The sequence below is a fragment of the Ranitomeya imitator genome, chromosome 2, assembly GCF_032444005.1.
Source record: "Ranitomeya imitator isolate aRanImi1 chromosome 2, aRanImi1.pri, whole genome shotgun sequence".
NCBI classification, from domain to species: domain Eukaryota; kingdom Metazoa; phylum Chordata; class Amphibia; order Anura; family Dendrobatidae; genus Ranitomeya; species Ranitomeya imitator.
In genome coordinates this window covers 796,859,204-796,880,207 of record NC_091283.1, presented here as the reverse complement: position 1 = coordinate 796,880,207, position 21,004 = coordinate 796,859,204, and the positions used below count along the sequence as shown (strand labels likewise).

Here is a 21,004-nt window from a genome sequence, read left to right as displayed (position 1 = left end):
GATCATAGAAGCAGTAAACAAGACCGAAGACCGGCGAAGAAATAATTGCTTGATGTTAACCCAAACTAATTACATGACCAGACTGAATATGTAAACCATGAAATAGCAAAAAATTAAAGAAACAGTCGTCCCAATGGATACATTGCATTATGGCTGGTACAGGCCGGGGAGTGAAGGCGCATAGCCTCTCTGCTCCGTGCAGCCATAGGTCATGCATTGACCCTGCATCATGCATGCATACTTTGCATAAATGACAAATATTTTGGGAGATCCGTCAAATGCGATTTTACAAAACTTCAAGTTGAGTTCACAAGAGGCAATAATGTGAAATACGAAGAACGAGCATCAATCTAACAAAGACGGATACCAGGAGTTACAACCCGAAATAGTTCTAGAAAGAAAAGCTTAAACTAGATACTAACTTGTTTGTTATCCAAGAGTCTCATTGAGAAGTGTTCCCCAATATACACCCCCATTCAGCCATACAATGGTACACGTCAATTTTATACAGTTGTTTTACAAGGGATTCAAAGATTGAAGAGTAAATGGACTCGCACACAATTACAGGTGAAATAATACAGTTTACTAATAAAAAAAAAAATTATATTCAACCTCCATAATTGGGGAATCCAACCCTGCCATGTAGCAGAGACCACGATGGATGACAGCTAGTGATGAGTGAACGTGCTCGGATAAGGTGTTATGTGAGCATGCTCTGGTGCAGAAGGAGAGCGGACCCTGCCCACGAGGGCTCACAATCTACAAGATGAAAACCGACCAAATGAAAATGTAACTAGGAGTACTCCTACTTAGAAAGACTTCCTTTTGAATTTGCTTTCCATGTCTAAATGGGGAGGGGGGAACAATTATTTTAATTTTGTTCCTTGGAAACAAAACAATATTTGCATGAGTTTAGCCAAGTGATAAGTAATGACGTCTCATAACTGCCAAAACTCTGCATTTGCAAATGAGCAGAAGATGCAAGGAACCATCAATAGGTGCAGCTAAGGAGCCAAGTACTTGAGACAAACAATTTTCATTTCAAGACGGTTTCAGAAGATTTATACAATGGTTGTCCCCTAAGATGCACTTTACTGATTCCAAATTCCCTGCTTACAACCAACATTTCTTGCCGGACTCTGCATTTATATTCTACAATTAGGATGTGTTGCATCGAAAAGGGCCTCACATCACTGAATGACTGCCTTGGAACAACTACGTTCCTATGGACAACGCCATTATGGCGAATGTCTTTGCAAACTCAGCCATTACACAGTGCAACTATAATAGTTGTAAAGTCACCACAGTCTAGTCTTCACATCAAAGGCATAGGCAAGAACTTACAAGATTAGAGGGGTATTCCCATCTTCAAGATCCTACCCCAATATCTAGTCAGTGTAATAATAATAATATTAGGAAATACTTCCAATTAGAAATGTAGTATAGTTCTTCTGATTCACTATGTTGCTTACCACACGTGCAGGGCATTGCAGTAGCTTAGGTATCCATGGATATGTCCACTCATATAGTGACAAACAGCTCTTAGCAGTCATAACCATGAATACTTAAGCTACTGCAATGCCTGCACATGAGGTAAGAGACATAGAAATGTAGGATAGTTCTTCAGATTCTCTAATTGGAGGTTTTTGCTAATATTAATATTACACCTACTAGATATTGGGAGAGAATATTAGAAATGGGAATACCCCTTTAAGTAAAGAAGCCTTAAAATATATTACAGTTACATTTTGACATGTTTTGTGCCTGCAGCCAACAGGAAAATACTGTGCAAGGATTTAAAACTTAAAGAGAACCTTTGACCAACTTCTTCATGTTCAACTGGGCACATTATATAATGGTGGCTGCAGAGAGGAATCACATGTATTTATTTTACTTTTATTTAATATCACCTCTCCGTTGCAGAGATGTTAGCAATCAAAGTAATTGATACACTATGGGCTAACTTTTGTTAAGTCCAAGTGGGTGACATCAGATTAGTTTTCACTGGAGGCGTGTTCTTCTTCCCCCTGTATGATCCTGACCAATCACAAGGAAGCAGCAACACACTGGAGAAAAAAGAAGCTGCAAAGATACAGCTCTGATCTCCAAATCTAACATCCTGCATGATTAGAAAGTGTTGGGAGTAGAGCACAGATACCTAATACTCTAAGAGTTTACTCCTAACATACCAGCCACCACTCTTCAGCTCCTGACAATTGTTGAGACTTTTCATTTTGCTTACTCTGGGGTTGACACAGAACCATCAACATGTATGTCCCGTCCTGTGACTTCAGATTACAAGAACACATTTACAAGATGGGAGGTCACACTGCATGACAGCTATGTACACAACAGATAGTTTATTTTTGCATTATTGCAGGAGTTATGAGAGTTAAGAGGGATTAATATGGTTTTTTCTATCATTATTTGCAACAGCACAGCGCCCTCTCTAGACAATATTATCTGGAAAGTTTACATGGAATCTGGACATTGTGTAAGAGATTTACTGCTAGTTGTCTGAACAAAATCTATCATAGAACTAGAGTAAATCTGAGCCTGTTACAGCAGGTCAGAAGCTATAAAGCAAGACTTGTAAAATTCACTGTATCATCAGCTCTGGTGCTGGATTTGTGGTCCATACATTGAAATACTGCAGATTTTATACAAGACCTTGAGCATGTAAGTAGAAGAACACCGGGTTATTTCTCGCTTTTACATCCCCTGTGCCTCATTCCGTTTTTACAGTTCACCGTCGCCTTACCTTCAAAAGTGTCTGTATGGGGCCATAACGTTTGTGCAGCACTATATGGTGCAAATATCTTTATGGAGCATCTTATGGGGCCATAATCAACATTTGTGCAGCATTATATTGCGCAAATGTGTCTATGGAGCATCTTATAGGGCCATTATTAACCTTTATGCAGGATTATATGGGGTATATTTTAATATGGAGCATCTTATGGAGCCATCATAAACTTAATGGAGCATTATATGGGGCTCCTGATTCAATATGGATATTCAAAAACACTTAACCTACTGATGTCTCGATTAATTTTACTTTTATTGGTATCTATTTTTATTTTTGACATTTACCGGTAGCTGCTGCATTTCCCACCCTAGGCTTATACTCAAGTCATTAAGTTTTCCCAGTTTTTTTGTGGCAAAATTAGGGGGGGGAGGGGGTCAGCTTATACTCGGATTGGCTTATACTCGAGTATATACGGTAGTTATTCTACTGATATTATAGTTTTACTAACAAGTATATACTTCCTTCACAGCCTGTGATACTGACACAGCACAAAATATTTTGTCGCCAGAGGCTAGTGCCCCTTCCATGGCAGTATACACTGCACTTTACTTGTCACATCTACAAAAAACAGGTCCGACCTAACAAATAGTAGGTAGCTTACAAAATTACACAGAAATGAAGCAAATAGTAGAAAAACAAAATACCCTACCTGTTTTTTGGATACAACCAAATTTTCAACAGCCTGCGGCGTCTTGAAAACCTGTATTTCTTCTATTATGTGAACCTTGTTGTTGATAACGACGGCCTTGTGAATCCAGCCATTGTCTGCAGAAGAGATGATAAAGTCTGATTGAGATGGCATTTGTGTCCTCTTTAGTACAAGACATGGAAACCATGACATTATGGAGAAAGCAGTGGGGAAGAGAACCCACAAGCCAGAAATCTCTGTTTGCGGGCTGGAATAAATGGTTCTGGGATTTCAGGATGCATTCTCACCAGACTAATGCACGTCTCAAGGCACAGCTGGCCATTTGGGGAATTTTTTATTAAGACATTAGAAAAAAACTGTTTGAATAGCGATTACCTACAATAAGTCTAGTCTAAAATGCACCACGTACATTTACATGGCAGCCTGTATTTTACTCACACAGAGGCACAATAAGTTTAATATTTGCTGGTTACGTGCATGCTTCATGAGAACTCCTAGTGTCACTTGCAACTTTATAGAAAAACATCTCAAAAATGTGTTTATAGCAAACACCGTTTCCTGGCTCCTACTCAGACTCACAAGCCGTCCGGCTACTCCCGGTAACGATCCAAAGGACTTGCAGTGCACTCACATTGTCTCTCTGGACTTGCGCATCAATCTACTAGCCCGAACTGGTTTCCTTATGGAAAATAAACCAGACTTATCTTTCACAGCTTCTGACGAAGTCTCCATCACTCACTGATGTCTGTTGGCCCACCGGCTTGTCGTTAAAGCTACCTTCACACTCAACGATATCGCTAGCGATCCGTGACGTTGCAGCGTCCTGGCTAGCGATATCGTTGTGTTTGACACGCAGCAGCGATCAGGATCCTGCTGTGCCATCGTTGGTCGGAGCAGAAAGTCCAGAACTTTGTTTCGTCGCTTGATCTCCTGCAGACATCGCTGAATCAGCGTGTGTGACGCCGATTCAGCGATGTCTTCACTGGTAACCAGGGTAAACATCGGGTTACTAAGCGCAGGGCCGCACTTAGTAACCCGATGTTTACCCTGGTTACCAGCGTAAACGTAAAAAAAACAAACACTACATACTTACCTTCCGCTGTCTGTCCTCCGGCGCTCTGCTTCTCTGCACTGTGAGCGCCGGCCAGCCGGAAAGCAGAGCACAGCAGTGACGTCACCGCTGTGCTTTCCGGCTGGTGCTCACAGTCAGTGCAGAGAAGCAGAGCGCCGGAGGACAGACACCGGAAGGTAAGTATGTAGTGTTTGGTTTTTTTTTACGTTTACGCTGGTAACCAGGGTAAACATCGGGTTACTAAGCGCGGCCCTGCGCTTAGTAACCCGATGTTTACCCTGGTTATCAGGGGACTTCGCATAGTTGGTCGCTGGAGAGCTGTCTGTGTGACAGCTCTCCAGCGACCAAACAGCCACGCTACAGCGATCGGGATCGTTGTCTGGATCGCTGCAGCGTCGCTAAATGTGACGATACCTTAAGTGTCAGGCCCACCTGCTGTAATTCTTGGGGAAATAATCTTTACTTTGTGCCAAACTGTCTCCTATAGACACACTTCTACCTACTGACATTATGGTGCTCCATCCCAGCCCTACAATGGTCATGGTCACATCAACATAAGACTTTTAGGACAACGGTCTCCTCCTTCCTCAAGCTAGAATCAAGAAAACTCTAGCCGTTGTGTGAACTATTCTCCTAGGGTTTGGTGGCAATGCAGCATGTAGTGGCCCTCCAGACCATTACAAGAGTGGGGTGCATGAAGTATGTAGGGTACATAACCATGCAACACAGCATAACATTAGCAGCTTTTCTTAAAAGTCACCAGGTTATCTGCGAAGAGCATGATATAGGGATCGAGACCCTAATTCCAGCAATGTAGTATCCTTTACTGGGCTACTTGGTTCAGTTTTGAAAAATCTACCAGTTCTGTGAATGCTGAGCTCTGTTTAAAACACCACTGACTGACAGCTTTACGATACACTGTGCATAGGCAGAAAGCTGCCAGAGGTATGGGCGGGAACATTAAGAGCTCAAGAATGAGTAGGACTACTTGGGCACCAAGTTTACTAGTCCTCTAGTGATAATCTGCTATAGAACATTGATTCTATCAAAACTACAGCAAGCAGCCCAGAGTGTGACATGGCTGGGAGTCTGTCTCTACATTTTACTGCTGTCAGGGTAGGCCTACAGAAGAGAGGACGTCGTCATACAGACCTGTCCCTAGAAACAGCACGTCATACTGTTCTTTATTCAGGGCTGTGACTCGATCTACAGCGATATGGGTATAGACGATATTCTTCTTAGAGAGAAGCTGTTGGTCTCCCATTGGTTTCACCACATTAGATACCAGAGGATGATGCTTCACAAAATCAAGGACATTATCCGGGAGATCTTGTGAAGAGTTGTAGCCACTGCTCCGAAATTCATTTGTAATACACTGTGAAGGAAGAATATCCGAGTAAGTAAAATATGGATAGAAACATGTTCAAGGAAATAATTCTAAGGCAACGAAAATCATCCATATATGGTGAATTCAGCATTTACTAGGACACCAATGATTAAAACAGGAAAAACAAAATCTAAAAACAACCATTTTATAACTTTCGAACAGTTTATAAAGCAGACTTTTTTTGGTCATCATGGTGCAATAATAAAAAACACTTAATTATACATATACAACAAGCCAAAACGTCACATGAAAAATATATTTATTAGAAAAATCAATTACATAAATACAATAGACAACAATCAATAGTGTATGATAATAATGGCAACTGTATCCAAGTACATCCAAACATCCAGGTATACTAAACAGGACCAATAAGGTAAAAAGTCATATAGTCAAGATGTCTGTATCTATACTATCTGCACATGAGTAGATAGATGTGTGGCAATCAATCTAAATAACATACTCCCAGTGGCCGTATATCGATGGTCACCGCACATCCCACAAGCATAAGTGACATAATCTAAATGGATTAAAGCCATATGAATATATTGCCCATGTGTGCAGAGTGGTCCTGAATGGGTCCTGGATGGCGTACCCCAACGCGCGTTTCGCGTTTAATCTTTATCGCTTCCTCAGGGGGCGTGGTTAGACAAGGATCTCTATCCGGTTTATAAGGAGTTTACATCCGATCATGTGTTCAATCAGGTGCGCAAGCGTGAAACGCAAGATGCTCCCCGTGCTGCGCTCCAAGCCTCGATCACTGCCTGCAAATCCCAGTCATATGAGCGGGCGGACGCCACGCCCACATCACGCGACCCAGGATCGCCGCCGCGAAGGGGGGAGAGCGCTGCCGGTTCTGCATACAAGCGTATGTAATAATAGAAAGTGACAGTGCCTGTAAGGTGCAAAAGTGATGCAGCATTGTGACCATAAGTGGCTACTGCTGCAGGAAATATAATTTTATAATAAATTTCCTGCAGCAGTAACCACTTATGGTCACAATGCTGCATCACTTTTGCACCTTACAGGCACTGTCACTTTCTATTATTGGAAAGAGAAGGAGATCCAGCTCAACGAAATAGTGAAAAATCCATAATTTATTTCACTCAAAATACAGTGAAAGGACAAAACATCAGCATACAGAAAAAATTATAAAAACAAGGTCAACGCGTTTCCGGTGACTAAGCACCCTTAATCATCATGATTAAGGGTGCTTAGTCACCGGAAACGCGTTGACCTTGTTTTTATAATTTTTTCTGTATGCTGATGTTTTGTCCTTTCACTGTATTTTGAGTGAAATAAATTATGGATTTTTCACTATTTCGTTGAGCTGGATCTCCTTCTCTTTCCTGTTCGTCCACGCCCTGACACAGCGGTTCCGTGCTCCGAGCTCCTGGGAATGTCGGTATGGTGAGCTGGATTTTGTTTTTCCACTTTCTATTATTACATACGCTTGTATGCAGAACCGGCAGCGCTCTCCCCCCTTCGCGGCGGCGATCCTGGGTCGCGTGATGTGGGCGTGGCGTCCGCCCGCTCACGTGACTGGGATTTGCAGGCAGTGATCGAGGCTTGGAGCGCAGCACGGGGAGCATCTTGCGTTTCACGCTTGCGCACCTGATTGAACACATGATCGGATGTAAACTCCTTATAAACCGGATAGAGATCCTTGTCTAACCACGCCCCCTGAGGAAGCGATAAAGATTAAACGCGAAACGCGCGTTGGGGTACGCCATCCAGGACCACTCTGCACACATGGGTAATATATTCATATGGCTTTAATCCATTTAGATTATGTCACTTATGCTTGTGGGATGTGCGGTGACCATCGATATACGGCCACTGGGAGTATGTTATTTAGATTGATTGCCACACATCTATCTACTCATGTGCAGATATTATAGATACAGACATCTTGACTATATGACTTTTTACCTTATTGGTCCTGTTTAGTATACCTGGATGTTTGGATGTACTTGGATACAGTTGCCATTATTATCATACACTATTGATTGTTGTCTATTGTATTTATGTAATTGATTTTTCTAATAAATATATTTTTCATGTGACGTTTTGGCCAGTTTGGACTCTTGGTTCTCCTGATATTGTTATTTGCTTTATGAGTCGCCATATGTGTTTTGAGCACTTTTATACTGACGCCCTTCTTAACATATACAACAAGGTTGTAACCGATTTAAAAAACCCTTCTACAAGGTGTGATCTATGGTGGGACGTCAGTCCCCACAGATCAAGAGTCATCATTCTGCGAGACTTCAGCTTTGGAGAAACCACAACTCCTGTCCTGACGGATGTATTCAGAAATAAAAAAAATTATTCTAGCTTTAAATGTTCATCTCAGAATTTTTATCTAAAGCAGAGGACACAGAGCCTGGCGGAGTTCCGGGAAGTGTTGCAACTGGAGTGACCAGGAATAGGGAAGGTGAGTATGTTGTTTTCTTTTAATAACATGCCAAGCAAATTCCCGAGAAGAGAAATACCAGCTGGACAACCCATTGGTTCTGTGCCGATTTTCAAAATATATCTTTAGAGTAGCGAGTTAATTTTTTTTTCCAATTGTAGTGGACACAGAATCCAACTGCTGTTATATATTGGACTGACGGGCAGCATAATGCTGTAGATCCCACAGCCAGGAAGCCATCGGGCGCTTCCTCTGCACTAAAGGAAAGTGCTTATCTACGTGAGAACGGTGCTTGTAACACGCGACCACTGTAATAACAATCACTGATTCCCCGTAGGAGAAATGTGATGATAAAAGAAAGCAATGACAGTGGAGGAAGGGGATGGATTATTAAACCCTAGCCTCAGGCACCTAGTCCTGTCAATGAGGAGTATATAAAAGGTAAGAGCGACTTGTGTAATTCAATAAATTGGCTCACTTATAAAAATAAAAACACTCTATAGAAATAATCACTTACTGAACCAGGTCTTGGTTTGGGAATGTTTCCATTATATTTGATCCATTTTTTGGAGGACTCTTGATATACCATATACGGCCCTTCAAATACTTTCTGAATATCCGGTAGTCTATATCGACAGACTGCTGAGATCTTCATATTTCCCCTATGTACAAGAATGGAGACAAATAATCATATAACAAAACACTCCACTAGTGGACGACTCACAGCTCGGAAATCACTGAACAATAAATAATGACAGAAGGAAGCAAGTAGACCGTAAATAATTCAGAGACATACAGCAAAAAAATTATTATAGGTCATACAAACCCCAAAAAACCCTGTTATAGGCAAAGAAAGTGCACGAGTGTACTAAAGTCGTTTTAGGCATGACATGGATGAGGCATAATGGAACGGAAAGGTTAAATCCAAAGTGAAGCAACAGAACCAAGAGAAAGCAATTCTTCTTTTTCATCTAGATAAATAGGTTTCTAGCCCCTGGCTTAAATGAAGTAATGTACATGAATTTGTTCCGATTAACGGAGTACAAAGCAAACAAGAGATTTGGAGTGATTTTCTTGTGTGCTCCATCTCTAATACTCATTTTATGCAACGTGCGAGCAAGCGGGTGTTTGGAATGGGAGAGGAATGACAAAAACAATTACAAGGGAAGGTTTGAAATTCTTCAATATTCTGTGACATCGCATGGACCAATAGTTTCCGCACAGACTAGAAAATTATTCTTATTATTTTGGACAGCTAGACATTATTAACCCTCGCTCTATCACATAGCTGGAAGTCATCCTTAATTTGCAGAAAGAATTGCTACGTCAGTGTACCATGCTTCCTGGCTGCCAATGCATGTTGTGGGACAAGAGAAGAATAAAAGATTATTATGGTCAACTCCTGGAAACGCAGTGCTAGAAGGATTCTTGCTGGACCTCATCATGAAGATCTTTTAAGAAGAAGTAATTTTAGTTGCCATAACAAGCAATAAGAGTAGTAATTGTAAAAGTCTTTGATAAACCCCTAATTTTTACCAATAAGATTCCTGAAATGGATTTAGTATGTTTGAAGCTTTTTCTCCGCAAAGAGTTTTCATAAGGAACCAATATTAAAATGGTAGGTGTCAACCTATTAATGCAAAGCAATTTTCTGCAACTACTAAAGGAGCGGAATCTTTCTAAATTTGAATGATCCATTCGTTCAATACATCTGTCTCTCAAATGTTCTAGTCGTCCGAATAGTGGTCCTAATTATCCCTTTGTTTTGTTTTTATCTATCTAGAGAGTTTAGGCCCAAATGCACTTTAGATAGCTGTTGTCCAAACGATGACTTGACTGGCAGTTTTTTCTATCGACTTTCCCATATACAGGAGCAGTAAAAGAATTGGCAGTCCAAAATCGGACATGCTGGATTCTAATATCCCTAGACCATGTCAGGGGAGGGGACGGGGCACCCATTTAAATTAGACTGTCAGCCGAACCAGTCACTATCGCCGGCATTAGTCTATTGTGTATTGGGGTCATAAGAGTGTACGTACTTTAGGGTTGGGACATGTCTGATGAGGTCTCTGGAGTAAGGAGGTTCAGTCCAGGTAGGTAGGCTGCATTCATTTCTACAATGGATGATGAGAATCTGGGTAAAGGTCCTACAACAAAATGAGCAAAGTCCTCCTGCCCCAGGTGGCCAGAAGTCTGACAGAATTAAACACATCCATAAGGGATGTAAAAGAATATACAAATAGCCCACCTTTAATAAAACAGTCACAGAACAAAGTTGGGTAAAAACAAAAGAACTTTACTTCTTCTTTCTTCACAGAAAGTGGTACAATAAGCTTGACAAAACTTGTAGGTCACGAGAGCGTTGTTGGCACACTTTATGGTGCTATTGTTCAAACATTCCAGAACACAACTTGAAGAGTCTGTAGAAGCTGTAATTATCACTCTCATCCCTTCCACAGTCTCTGACCAGAGTTACTTCACAAGGACCTATGGACAGAGGAGTCTCTGACCTGAATTACTTCACAAGGGCTTATGACAAAGTTGGCTAGACAGTTCTTTAAACATTATCGTAAACTTACAATTCAATTTTGCAACACAACTTTCAGCATACAAACATGATCACTCCTACCTTGCGACCTTGTGATCGGCGCTCATAGCAATGCTGTAATTCTGCTGCATAGGAGGTGATCTGTGCATCACCTCTATGTAGCAGAGGCGATCGAGTAGTGGATGCTTCTAGCCTCCCATGGAGGCTATTGAAGCATGCCAAAAAAAAATAAAAATGATAATGTTTAAAAATATAAAAAAAATATTAAATTTCAAATCACCCCCTTTCGCCCCAATCAAAATAAAACAATAAATCAAACCTACAGATATTTGGTATCGCCGTGTTCAGAATTGCCCAATCTATCAATAAAAAAAAGGGATTAACCTGATCGCTAAGCGGCGTAGCGAGAAGAAAAATCAAAACGCCAAAATAACGTTTTTTTGGTCGCCGCAACATTGCATTAAAATGCAAGAACGGGCGATCAAAAGAACGTATCTGCACAAAAGCGATATAATTAAAAACGACAGCTCGGCATGCAAAAAATAAGCCCTCTCTCGACCCCAGATCATGAAAAATGGAGACGCTACGGGTAACAAAATATTGCGCAATTTTTCTTTTTTTTTTTTAGCAAACTTTGGATTTTTTTTACCTAGAAAAAAAAGAGAACCTAGACATGTTTGGTGTCTATGAACTCGCAATGACCTGGAGAATCATGATGGCAGGTCAGTCTTATCATTTTGCGAACCTAGCAAAAAAGTCAAACAAAAAACAAGTATGGGATTGCACTTTTTTGCAATTTCATCGCACTTGCGAATTTTTTTCCTGTTTTCTGTTACATGACCTGGTAAAACCAATGGTATCTTTCAAAAGTACAACTTCTGCCGCAAAAAATAAGCCCTCACATGGCCATACTGACAGAAAAATAAAAAAGTTATGGCTCTGGAAAGAAGGGGAGCAAAAAACGAAAACGAAAAAAGCTCTGGGGGTGAAGGGGATAAAGAAGGTAAGTACTTGCTAAAGCATATCTAAACTTTCAATAAACTGTGCATAAATCAATAGTCCAGTATATGTTGTCTCTGTATGCTTGATGTTTTAGTTTATTTTTCCTCTTAGCTCATGTTTGGAGAAATTAGCTGCCCTGATGACATATACACTATACATAGAATATAAGGGGGAAAACTTTTCTAACATCTCAAATTCAGAAAAAACAAAATTGATGAGGACATGTACAGTTAGGGCCAGAAATATTTGGACAGTGACACAAGTTTTGTTATTTTAGCTGTTTACAAAAACATGTTCAGAAATACAATTATATATATAATATGGGCTGAAAGTGCACACTCCCAGCTGCAATATGATAGTTTCCACATCCAAATCGGAGAAAGGGTTTAGGAATCATAGCTCTGTAATGCATAGCGTCCTCTTTTTCAAGGGACCAAAAGTAATTGGACAATGGACTCTAAGGGCTGCAATTAACTCTGAAGGCGTCTCCCTCGTTAACCTGTAATCAATGAAGTAGTTAAAAGGTCAGGGGTGGATTCCAGGTGTGTGGTTTTGCATTTGGAAGCTGTTGCTGTGAGCAGACAACATGCGGTCAAAGGAACTCTCAATTGAGGTGAAGCAGAACATCCTGAGGCTGAAAAAAAAGAAAAAATCCATCAGAGAGATAGCAGACATGCTTGGAGTAGCAAAATCAACAGTTGGGTACATTCTGAGAAAAAAGGAATTGACTGGTGAGCTTGGGAACTCAAAAAGGCCTGGGCATCCACGGATGACAACAGTGGTGGATGATCGCCGCATACTTAATTTGGTGAAGAAGAACCCGTTCAAAACATCAACTGAAGTCCAGAACACTCTCAGTGAAGTAGGTGTATCTGTCTCTAAGTCAACAGTAAAGAGAAGACTCCATGACAGTAAATACAAAGGGTTCACATCTAGATGCAAACCATTCATCAATAGCAAAAATAGACAGGCCAGAGTTAAATTTGCAGAAAAACACCTCAAGAAGCCAGCTCAGTTCTGGAAAAGTATTCTATGGACAGATGAGACAAAGATCAACCTGTACCAGAATGATGGGAAGAAAAAAGTTTGGAGAAGAAAGGGAACGGCACATGATCCAAGGCACACCACATCCTCTGTAAAACATGGTGGAGGCAACGTGATGGCATGGGCATGCATGGCTTTCAATGGCACTGGGTCACTTGTGTTTATTGATGACATAAGAGCAGACAAGAGTAGCCGGATGAATTCTGAAGTGTACCGGGATATACTTTCAGCCCAGATTCAGCCAAATGCTGCAAAGTTGATTGGACGGCGCTTCATAGTACAGATGGACAATGACCCCAAGCATACATCCAAAGCTACCCAGGAGTTCATGAGTGCCAAAAAGTGGAACATTCTGCAATGGCCAAGTCAATCTCCAGATCTAAACCCAATTGAGCATGCATTTCACTTGCTCAAATCCAGACTTAAGACGGAAAGACCCACAAACAAGCAAGACCTGAAGGCTGCGGCTGTAAAGGCCTGGCAAAGCATTAAGAAGGAGGAAACCCAGCGTTTGGTGATGTCCATGGGTTCCAGACTTAAGGCAGTGATTGCCTCCAAAGGATTTGCAACAAAATATTGAAAATAAAAATATTTTGTTTGGGTTGTTTATTTGTCCAATTACTTTCGACCTCCTAAAATGTGGAGTGTTTGTAAAGAAATGTGTACAATTCCTACATTTTCTATCAGATATTTTTGTTCAACCCTTCAAATTAAACGTTACAATCTGCACTTGAATTCTGTTGTAGAGGTTTCATTTCAAATCCAATGTGGTGGCATGCAGAGCCCAACTCGCGAAAATTGTGTCACTGTCCAAATATTTCTGGCCCTAACTGTATATTTATGTGTGTTCTGCAATATGATTCAGCACAAATATGCTCCCTCCCTCCTCCCCTCTCCATAGACACTGAAGAAATATGATGTGAAGCATTTAGTGAGCTGTACCTTGAGACAAGCCTGACATTGAAGGTACAACATAAAGCTAACATATTTTACAGACTTTATACTTATCATCTGTCCTATTGACTTATGCAAAGATTGTTTTATTTACAATCTAAATTATACAGTGCATGATTCCCTATTCTTGCAAGACTTACAATATATCTTATTTTTTTTACAGGACAAAAATATTTTAGAGCGAATTTAAATAATTACAAAAGGTGTAAGAAGCATCTTATGAGGTCAGCTGTATTTGAGCATTTTACAGTGACTCAAGATACAAAAACATTTTGTGTGTCAGTGTATAAGTGACCCAGATGAAAACAAATGCTGTAATGCCCAAATCATTGCATACTCAGGCAGTGGTAAAAATGCTCCTTCAAGAGCTTCCAATCTAAGAAGACATTTACAACGCTGCCACCAGTAAATTTACAAAGCTGTGATTGAAAAACATCACAGCAATACCAAGAAACCAGAGACCAGCACTTCCCGCCAGGCAAAGGAGGACGAAAGAGCGTCTCAAACATCAGTTACAAGATATTTTGCAAGTGACAAAGTTACTGCAACAATGACAGAAGATGTGTTTGAAAAACAGGTCATCGAGCCTGCTGTGAAGGACTGTGTGCCATTATCATTATTTGCATGACCAGCTTTTACAGCTCTTAATGGAGAAATGGCCCACCATCTTGGTGTTTCTCTTGAAAGAGAAAGTATTAGAAAATTAGTGATTGAAGAAGCTCTTAACCAAACGGAAGATCTTAAAAAGACTCAAGAGATGCTTTGTATTCCTTAAAATGGATGCCTGCACACGTCACAGAGTGAACTATTTTGCTATCAATGTTCAATATGTTTGTGATAACAAAAAAATTGTTTCCCAGACACTGGCAGTAAAAGATACTAAAGCTCTTCACAGCAGCCAGTTTCTCCACACCTTAGTGGAATAAGTTATGCAAGATTATGAACTAAAAAAAACAGGTTCTTGCTAGTGTAAGGGTACCGTCACACACTGCCATTTCGATCGCTACGACGGTACGATTCGTGACGTTCCAGCGATATCGTTACGATACTGCTGAGAATCGTACGTCGTAGCAGATCGTTTAGAACTTTCTTTTGTCGCTGGATCTCCCGCTGGCATCGCTAGATCGGTGTGTGTGACACCGATCTAGCGATGCGATCTAGCGATGCGTTCGCTTGTAACCAGGGTAAACATCGGGTTACTAAGCGCAGGACTGCGCTTAGTAACCCGATGTTTACCCTGGTTACAAGCGTAAAACTAAAAAAAAACAAACAGCACATACTTACATTCTGGTGTCCGTCAGGTCCCTTGCCGTCTGCTTCCCGCACTGTGACTGCCGGCCGTAAAGTGAAAGTGAAAGCACGTCACCGCTGTGCTCTGCTTTCACTTTACGGCCGGCAGTCACTGAGTGCGGGAAGCAGACGGCAAGGGACCTGACGGACACCAGAATGTAAGTATGTGCTGTTTGTTTTTTTTTAGTTTTACGCTTGTAACCAGGGTAAACATCGGGTTACTAAGCGCGGTCCTGCGCTTAGTAACCCGATGTTTACCCTAGTTACCCGGGTACCTTGGCATCGTTGGTCGCTGGAGAGCTGTCTGTGTGACAGCTCCCCAGCGACCACACTACGATTTACCTACGATCACGGCCAGGTCATATCGCTGGTCGTGATCGTAGGTAAATCGTATAGTGTGACGGTACCCTAACTGATAATGCTGCAAACATGATAAATACAATTAAACTGATGAATGAGAATAATGAAGGTGAACAGCAGCTAGAAGAACATTTCACATTCAGCATTTTGGAGATGGAAGGCCGCAGTCCTGTTCCCAAAACGGCGGAACAAACAGATATTACTACAGAAGAACAGCAAAATGATTCTTTACAATTAGATGATCTTGTTGAAGCTGCTTCACACCTCTTTCCTATTCATCACATGCTCTGTGTTGTACACACGCTGCATCTGGCAATAAGAGATACTCTGCAAGAGGGACATGCTGGAACTCTGATTAGCAAAGTGAGGAAATTGGCTATTGCTGCCAGAACCCCTAAAATTGATTCCATCTTGAAGAGACATGCTGGAAAAGGGGCAATTGTGGATCAAGCCACTCGGTGGGGCAGCACCTATTATTATTGAGTGATTGCTTGAGCTGAAACCCTTCCTTGTAGATATGGCCAACCCTCAGGTAACACTACATGAAGGTCAATGGACACAGGTGGCTGAATTGAAGGAATTTCTTCATCACCCATTTACAGTGACTAAAAAGTTACAAGCTGAGGATTTAACTCCTGGCATTTTTATACAGGAGTGGAAGGACTTGTTGTTTTGCCTTTCCCAAAGAGGAGGTTTAATCGCAGATGGCATTGCTGCTTCAATAAAACAGAGAGAGACATTGCTATTAGAAAATAAAACTCTTGTATAGCAGCTGTTTATGTGGACCAGAGTCATCGTATATTGCTGGATGATCAACAGCTTACTAAAGAAAAAGAAGCTTTGATTGAGGTAGCAGTTGGGATGAGCTACAGGACAGCCAAGAGCAAGAGGACTCAGGTCTTGCCATCAGATGAGGAGATTGATTTCGACAAGTATTTGAATGACATGGAGCAGGGAAAAAGATTCCACTCCCATAGAAAACAGATTGGCCATATTTCAACAACGTTTTTCACTTGCTCTCAAAGAAGTAGAAGAGTTCAATCTATTGTTCATCAAAACTGACTGTGCACGAGGCAATTCCTTTATACCCTGAAATTGTTAGAGATGTTGCCCATGTGGTTACTGCTTTGTCACCAACCCAAGTTAGTGTAGAGAGGTTGTTCTCTAGCCTTAAAATAATTAGGTCAGATGTGAGGTCATCTATGAAGGAGGATCTGATGGGAGGAGACACTATTTCTCAGAACAAATTCATAGACTGCACAAATGTTATACAGTAAGTTTTTGTTGAAAACTTTTTTTAATTATTTTTTACACTAACTGCAGAGTGTATAATAAACTGTAAATATGAAAACGTTTTTTGTTCTAAAGTTGTATTCCAGTAAATATACAGTGGGGCAAAAAAGTATTTAGTCAGTCAGCAATAGTGCAAGTTCCACCACTTGAAAAGATGAGAGGCGTCTGTAATTTACATCATAGGTAGACCTCAACTATGGGAGACAAACTGAGAAAACAAAATCCAGAAAATCACATTGTCTGTTTTTTTAACATCTTATTTGCATATTATGGTGGAAAATAAGTATTTGGTCAGAAACAAACAATCAAGATTTCTGGCTCTCACAGACCTGTAACTTCTTCTTTAAGAGTCTCCTCTTTCCTCCACTCATTACCTGTAGTAATGGCACCTGTTTAGACTTGTTATCAGTATAAAAAGACACCTGTGCACACCCTCAAACAGTCTGACTCCAAACTCCACTATGGTGAAGACCAAAGAGCTGTCAAAGGACACCAGAAACAAAATTGTAGCCCTGCACCAGGCTGGGAAGACTGAATCTGCAATAGCCAACCAGCTTGGAGTGAATAAATCAACAGTGGGAGCAATCATTAGAAAATGCAAGACATACAAGACCACTGATAGTCTCCCTCGATCTGGGGCTCCACGCAAAATCCCACCCCGTGGGGTCAGAATGATCACAAGAACGGTGAGCAAAAATCCCAGAACCATGCGGGGGGACCTAGTGAATGAACTGCAGAGAGCTGGGACCAATGTAACAAGGCCTACCATAAGTAACACAGTACGCCACCATGGACTCAGATCCTGCAGTGCCAGATGTGTCCCACTGCTTAAGCCAGTACATGTCCGGGCCCGTCTGAAGTTTGCTAGAGAGCATTTGGATGATCCAGAGGAGTTTTGGGAGAATGTCCTATGGTCTGATGAAACCAAACTGGAACTGTTTGGTAGAAACACAACTTGTCGTGTTTGGAGGAAAAAGAATACTGAGTTGCATCCATCAAACACCATACCTACTGTAAAGCATGGTGGTGGAAACATCATGCTTTGGGGCTGTTTCTCTGCAAAGGGGCCTGTTGTGAACAGGTAATTCAGAACCACAATGGACCTTGAAGTTCAGAGCATACAAAGTGACCTGACATTTACCAAAAACATATGACGAGCTCTGAGACGTGGAAACTCTGCTGACCGCAATCCCTAATCCTATCACACCACACTAGAGGTAGCCGTGGATTGCGCCTAACACTCCCTATGCAACTCGGCACAGCCTGAGAAACTAACTAGCCCTGAAGATAGAAAAATAAGCCTACCTTGCCTCAGAGAAATTCCCCAAAGGAAAAGGCAGCCCCCCACATATAATGACTGTGAGTAAAGATGAAATACAAACACAGAGATGAAATAGATTTAGCAAAGTGAGGCCCGACTTACTGAATAGACCGAGGATAGGAAAGATAACTTTGCGGTCAACACAAAAACCTACAAACAACCACACAGAGGGGCAAAAAGACCCTCCGCACCGACTAACGGTACGGAGGTGCTCCCTCTGCGTCTCAGAGCTTCCAGCAAGCAAGAAAAACCAATATAGCAAGCTGGACAGAAAAAATAGCAAACAAAAATAACATAAGCAGAACTTAGCTATGCAGGATAGACAGGCCACAGGAACGATCCAGGAGGAAGCAAGACCAATACTAGAACATTGACTGGAGGCCAGGATCAAAGCACCAGGTGGAGTTAAATAGAGCAGCACCTAACGACTTAACCTCATCACCAGAGGAAGGAAACTCAGAAGCCGCAGTACCACTCTCATCCACCTAAGGAAGCTTATAGACAGAACCAGCCGCAGTACCACTCACGACCACAGGAGTGAGCTTGGCCACAGAATTCACAACAGTACCCCCCCCTTGAGGAGGGGTCACCGAACCCTCACCAGAGCCCCCAGGCCGACCAGGATGAGCCACATGAAAGGCACGAACCAGATCGGCAGCATGGACATCAGAGGCAAAGACCCAGGAATTATCTTCCTGACCATAACCCTTCCACTTAACCAAATACTGGAGTTTCCGTCTCGAAACACGAGAATCCAAAATCTTCTCCACAATATACTCCAATTCCCCTTCAACCAAAACCGGAGCAGGAGGATCAATAGATGGAACCACAGGTACCACGTATCTCCGCAACAATGACCTATGGAACACGTTATGGATGGAAAAAGAAGCTGGAAGAGTCAAACGAAAAGACACAGGATTAAGAACCTCAGAAATCCTATATGGACCAATGAAACGAGGCTTAAATTTAGGAGAGGAAACCTTCATAGGAATATAATGAGACGACAACCAAACCAAATCCCCAACACGAAGTCGGGGACCCACACAGCGCCTGCGGTTAGCGAAACGTTGAGCCTTCTCCTGGGACAAAGTCAGATTGTCCACTACATGAGTCCAAATCTGCTGCAACCTATCCACCACAGTATCCACACCAGGACAGTCTGAAGACTCAACCTGCCCTGAAGAGAAACGAGGGTGGAACCCAGAATTGCAGAAAAAGGGCGAAACCAAAGTAGCCGAGCTGGCCCGATTATTAAGGGCGAACTCAGCCAAAGGCAAAAAGGACACCCAATCATCCTGATCAGCAGAAACAAAACATCTCAGATATGTCTCCAAGGTCTGATTGGTTCGTTCAGTCTGGCCATTTGTCTGAGGATGGAAAGCCGAGGAAAAAGACAAATCAATGCCCATCCTAACACAAAAAGCTCGCCAAAACCTCGAAACAAACTGGGAACCTCTGTCAGAAACGATGTTCTCTGGAATGCCATGTAAACGAACCACATGCTGGAAAAACAACGGCACCAAATCAGAGGAGGAAGGCAATTTAGACAAGGGCACCAAATGGACCATCTTAGAGAAGCGATCACAAACCACCCAAATGACCGACATTCTTTGAGAGACGGGGAGATCCGAAATAAAATCCATAGAGATATGTGTCCAAGGCCTCTTCGGGACCGGCAAGGGCAAAAGCAACCCACTGGCACGAGAACAGCAGGGCTTAGCCCGAGCACAAATCCCACAGGACTGCACAAAAGAACGCACATCCCGCGACAGAGATGGCCACCAAAAGGATCTAGCCACCAAATCTCTGGTACCAAAGATTCCAGGATGACCAGCCAACACCGAACAATGAACCTCAGAGATAACTTTATTCGTCCACCTATCAGGGACAAACAGTTTCTCCGCTGGGCAACGGTCAGGTCTATTAGCCTGAAATTTTTGCAGCACCCGCCGCAAATCAAGGGAGATGGCAGACAAAATTACCCCCTCTTTGAGAATACCCGCTGGCTCAGACAAACCCGGAGAATCGGGCACAAAACTCCTAGACAGGGAATCCGCCTTCACATTTTTAGAGCCCGGAAGGTACGAAACCACAAAGTCAAAACGGGAGAAAAACAGCGACCAACGAGCCTGTCTAGGATTCAACCGTTTGGCAGACTCGAGATAAGTCAAGTTTTTGTGATCAGTCAAGACCACCACGCGATGCTTAGCTCCTTCAAGCCAATGACGCCACTCCTCGAATGCCCACTTCATGGCTAGCAACTCTCGATTGCCAACATCATAATTTCGCTCAGCAGGCGAAAATTTCCTGGAAAAGAAGGCGCATGGCTTCATCACCGAGCAATCAGAACTTCTCTGCGACAAAACAGCCCCTGCTCCAATTTTGGAAGCATCAACCTCGACCTGGAACGGAAGCGAAACATCTGGTTGGCACAACACAGGGGCAGAAGAAAAACGACGCTTCAACTCTTGAAAAGCTTCCACCACAGCAGAAGACCAATTGACCACATCAGCACCCTTCTTGGTTAAATCAGTCAACGGTTTAGCAATGCTAGAAAACTTAGCGATGAAGCGACAATAAAAATTAGCAAAGCCCAGGAACTTCTGCAGACTCTTCAGAGATGTAGGCTGAGTCCAATCATAAATGGCCTGAACTTTAACAGGGTCCATCTCGATAGTAGAAGGAGAAAAAATGAACCCCAAAAATGAAATCTTCTGAACACCAAAGAGACACTTTGACCCCTTCACAAACAAAGAATTAGCACGCAGGACCTGGAACACCATTCTGACCTGCTTCACATGAGACTCCCAATCATCCAAGACGACCAAAATATCATCCAAGTATACAATCAGGAATTTA

The 21,004-nt window shown here is 42.0% G+C and overlaps 1 protein-coding gene across 3 annotated transcripts in view; it reads right to left on the bottom strand.

The window, feature by feature from the left end:
• SEMA4G (semaphorin 4G) overlaps positions 1–21,004 on the bottom strand; it is a 205,753-nt gene that overhangs the window by 18,952 nt on the left and 165,797 nt on the right. For all 3 annotated transcript variants that reach the window (XR_011318531.1, XM_069753730.1, XM_069753731.1), the window contains exons 10-12: positions 8,851–8,995; positions 5,683–5,905; positions 3,459–3,574 (exon numbers count right to left, since the gene is read on the bottom strand). Coding sequence is in view for 2 of the 3 variants with exons in the window: in XM_069753730.1 (XP_069609831.1) it covers positions 3,459–3,574; positions 5,683–5,905; positions 8,851–8,995 (484 nt within the window). In the remaining variant the exon portion in view is untranslated. The remainder of the gene's footprint in view (positions 1–3,458; positions 3,575–5,682; positions 5,906–8,850; positions 8,996–21,004) is intronic.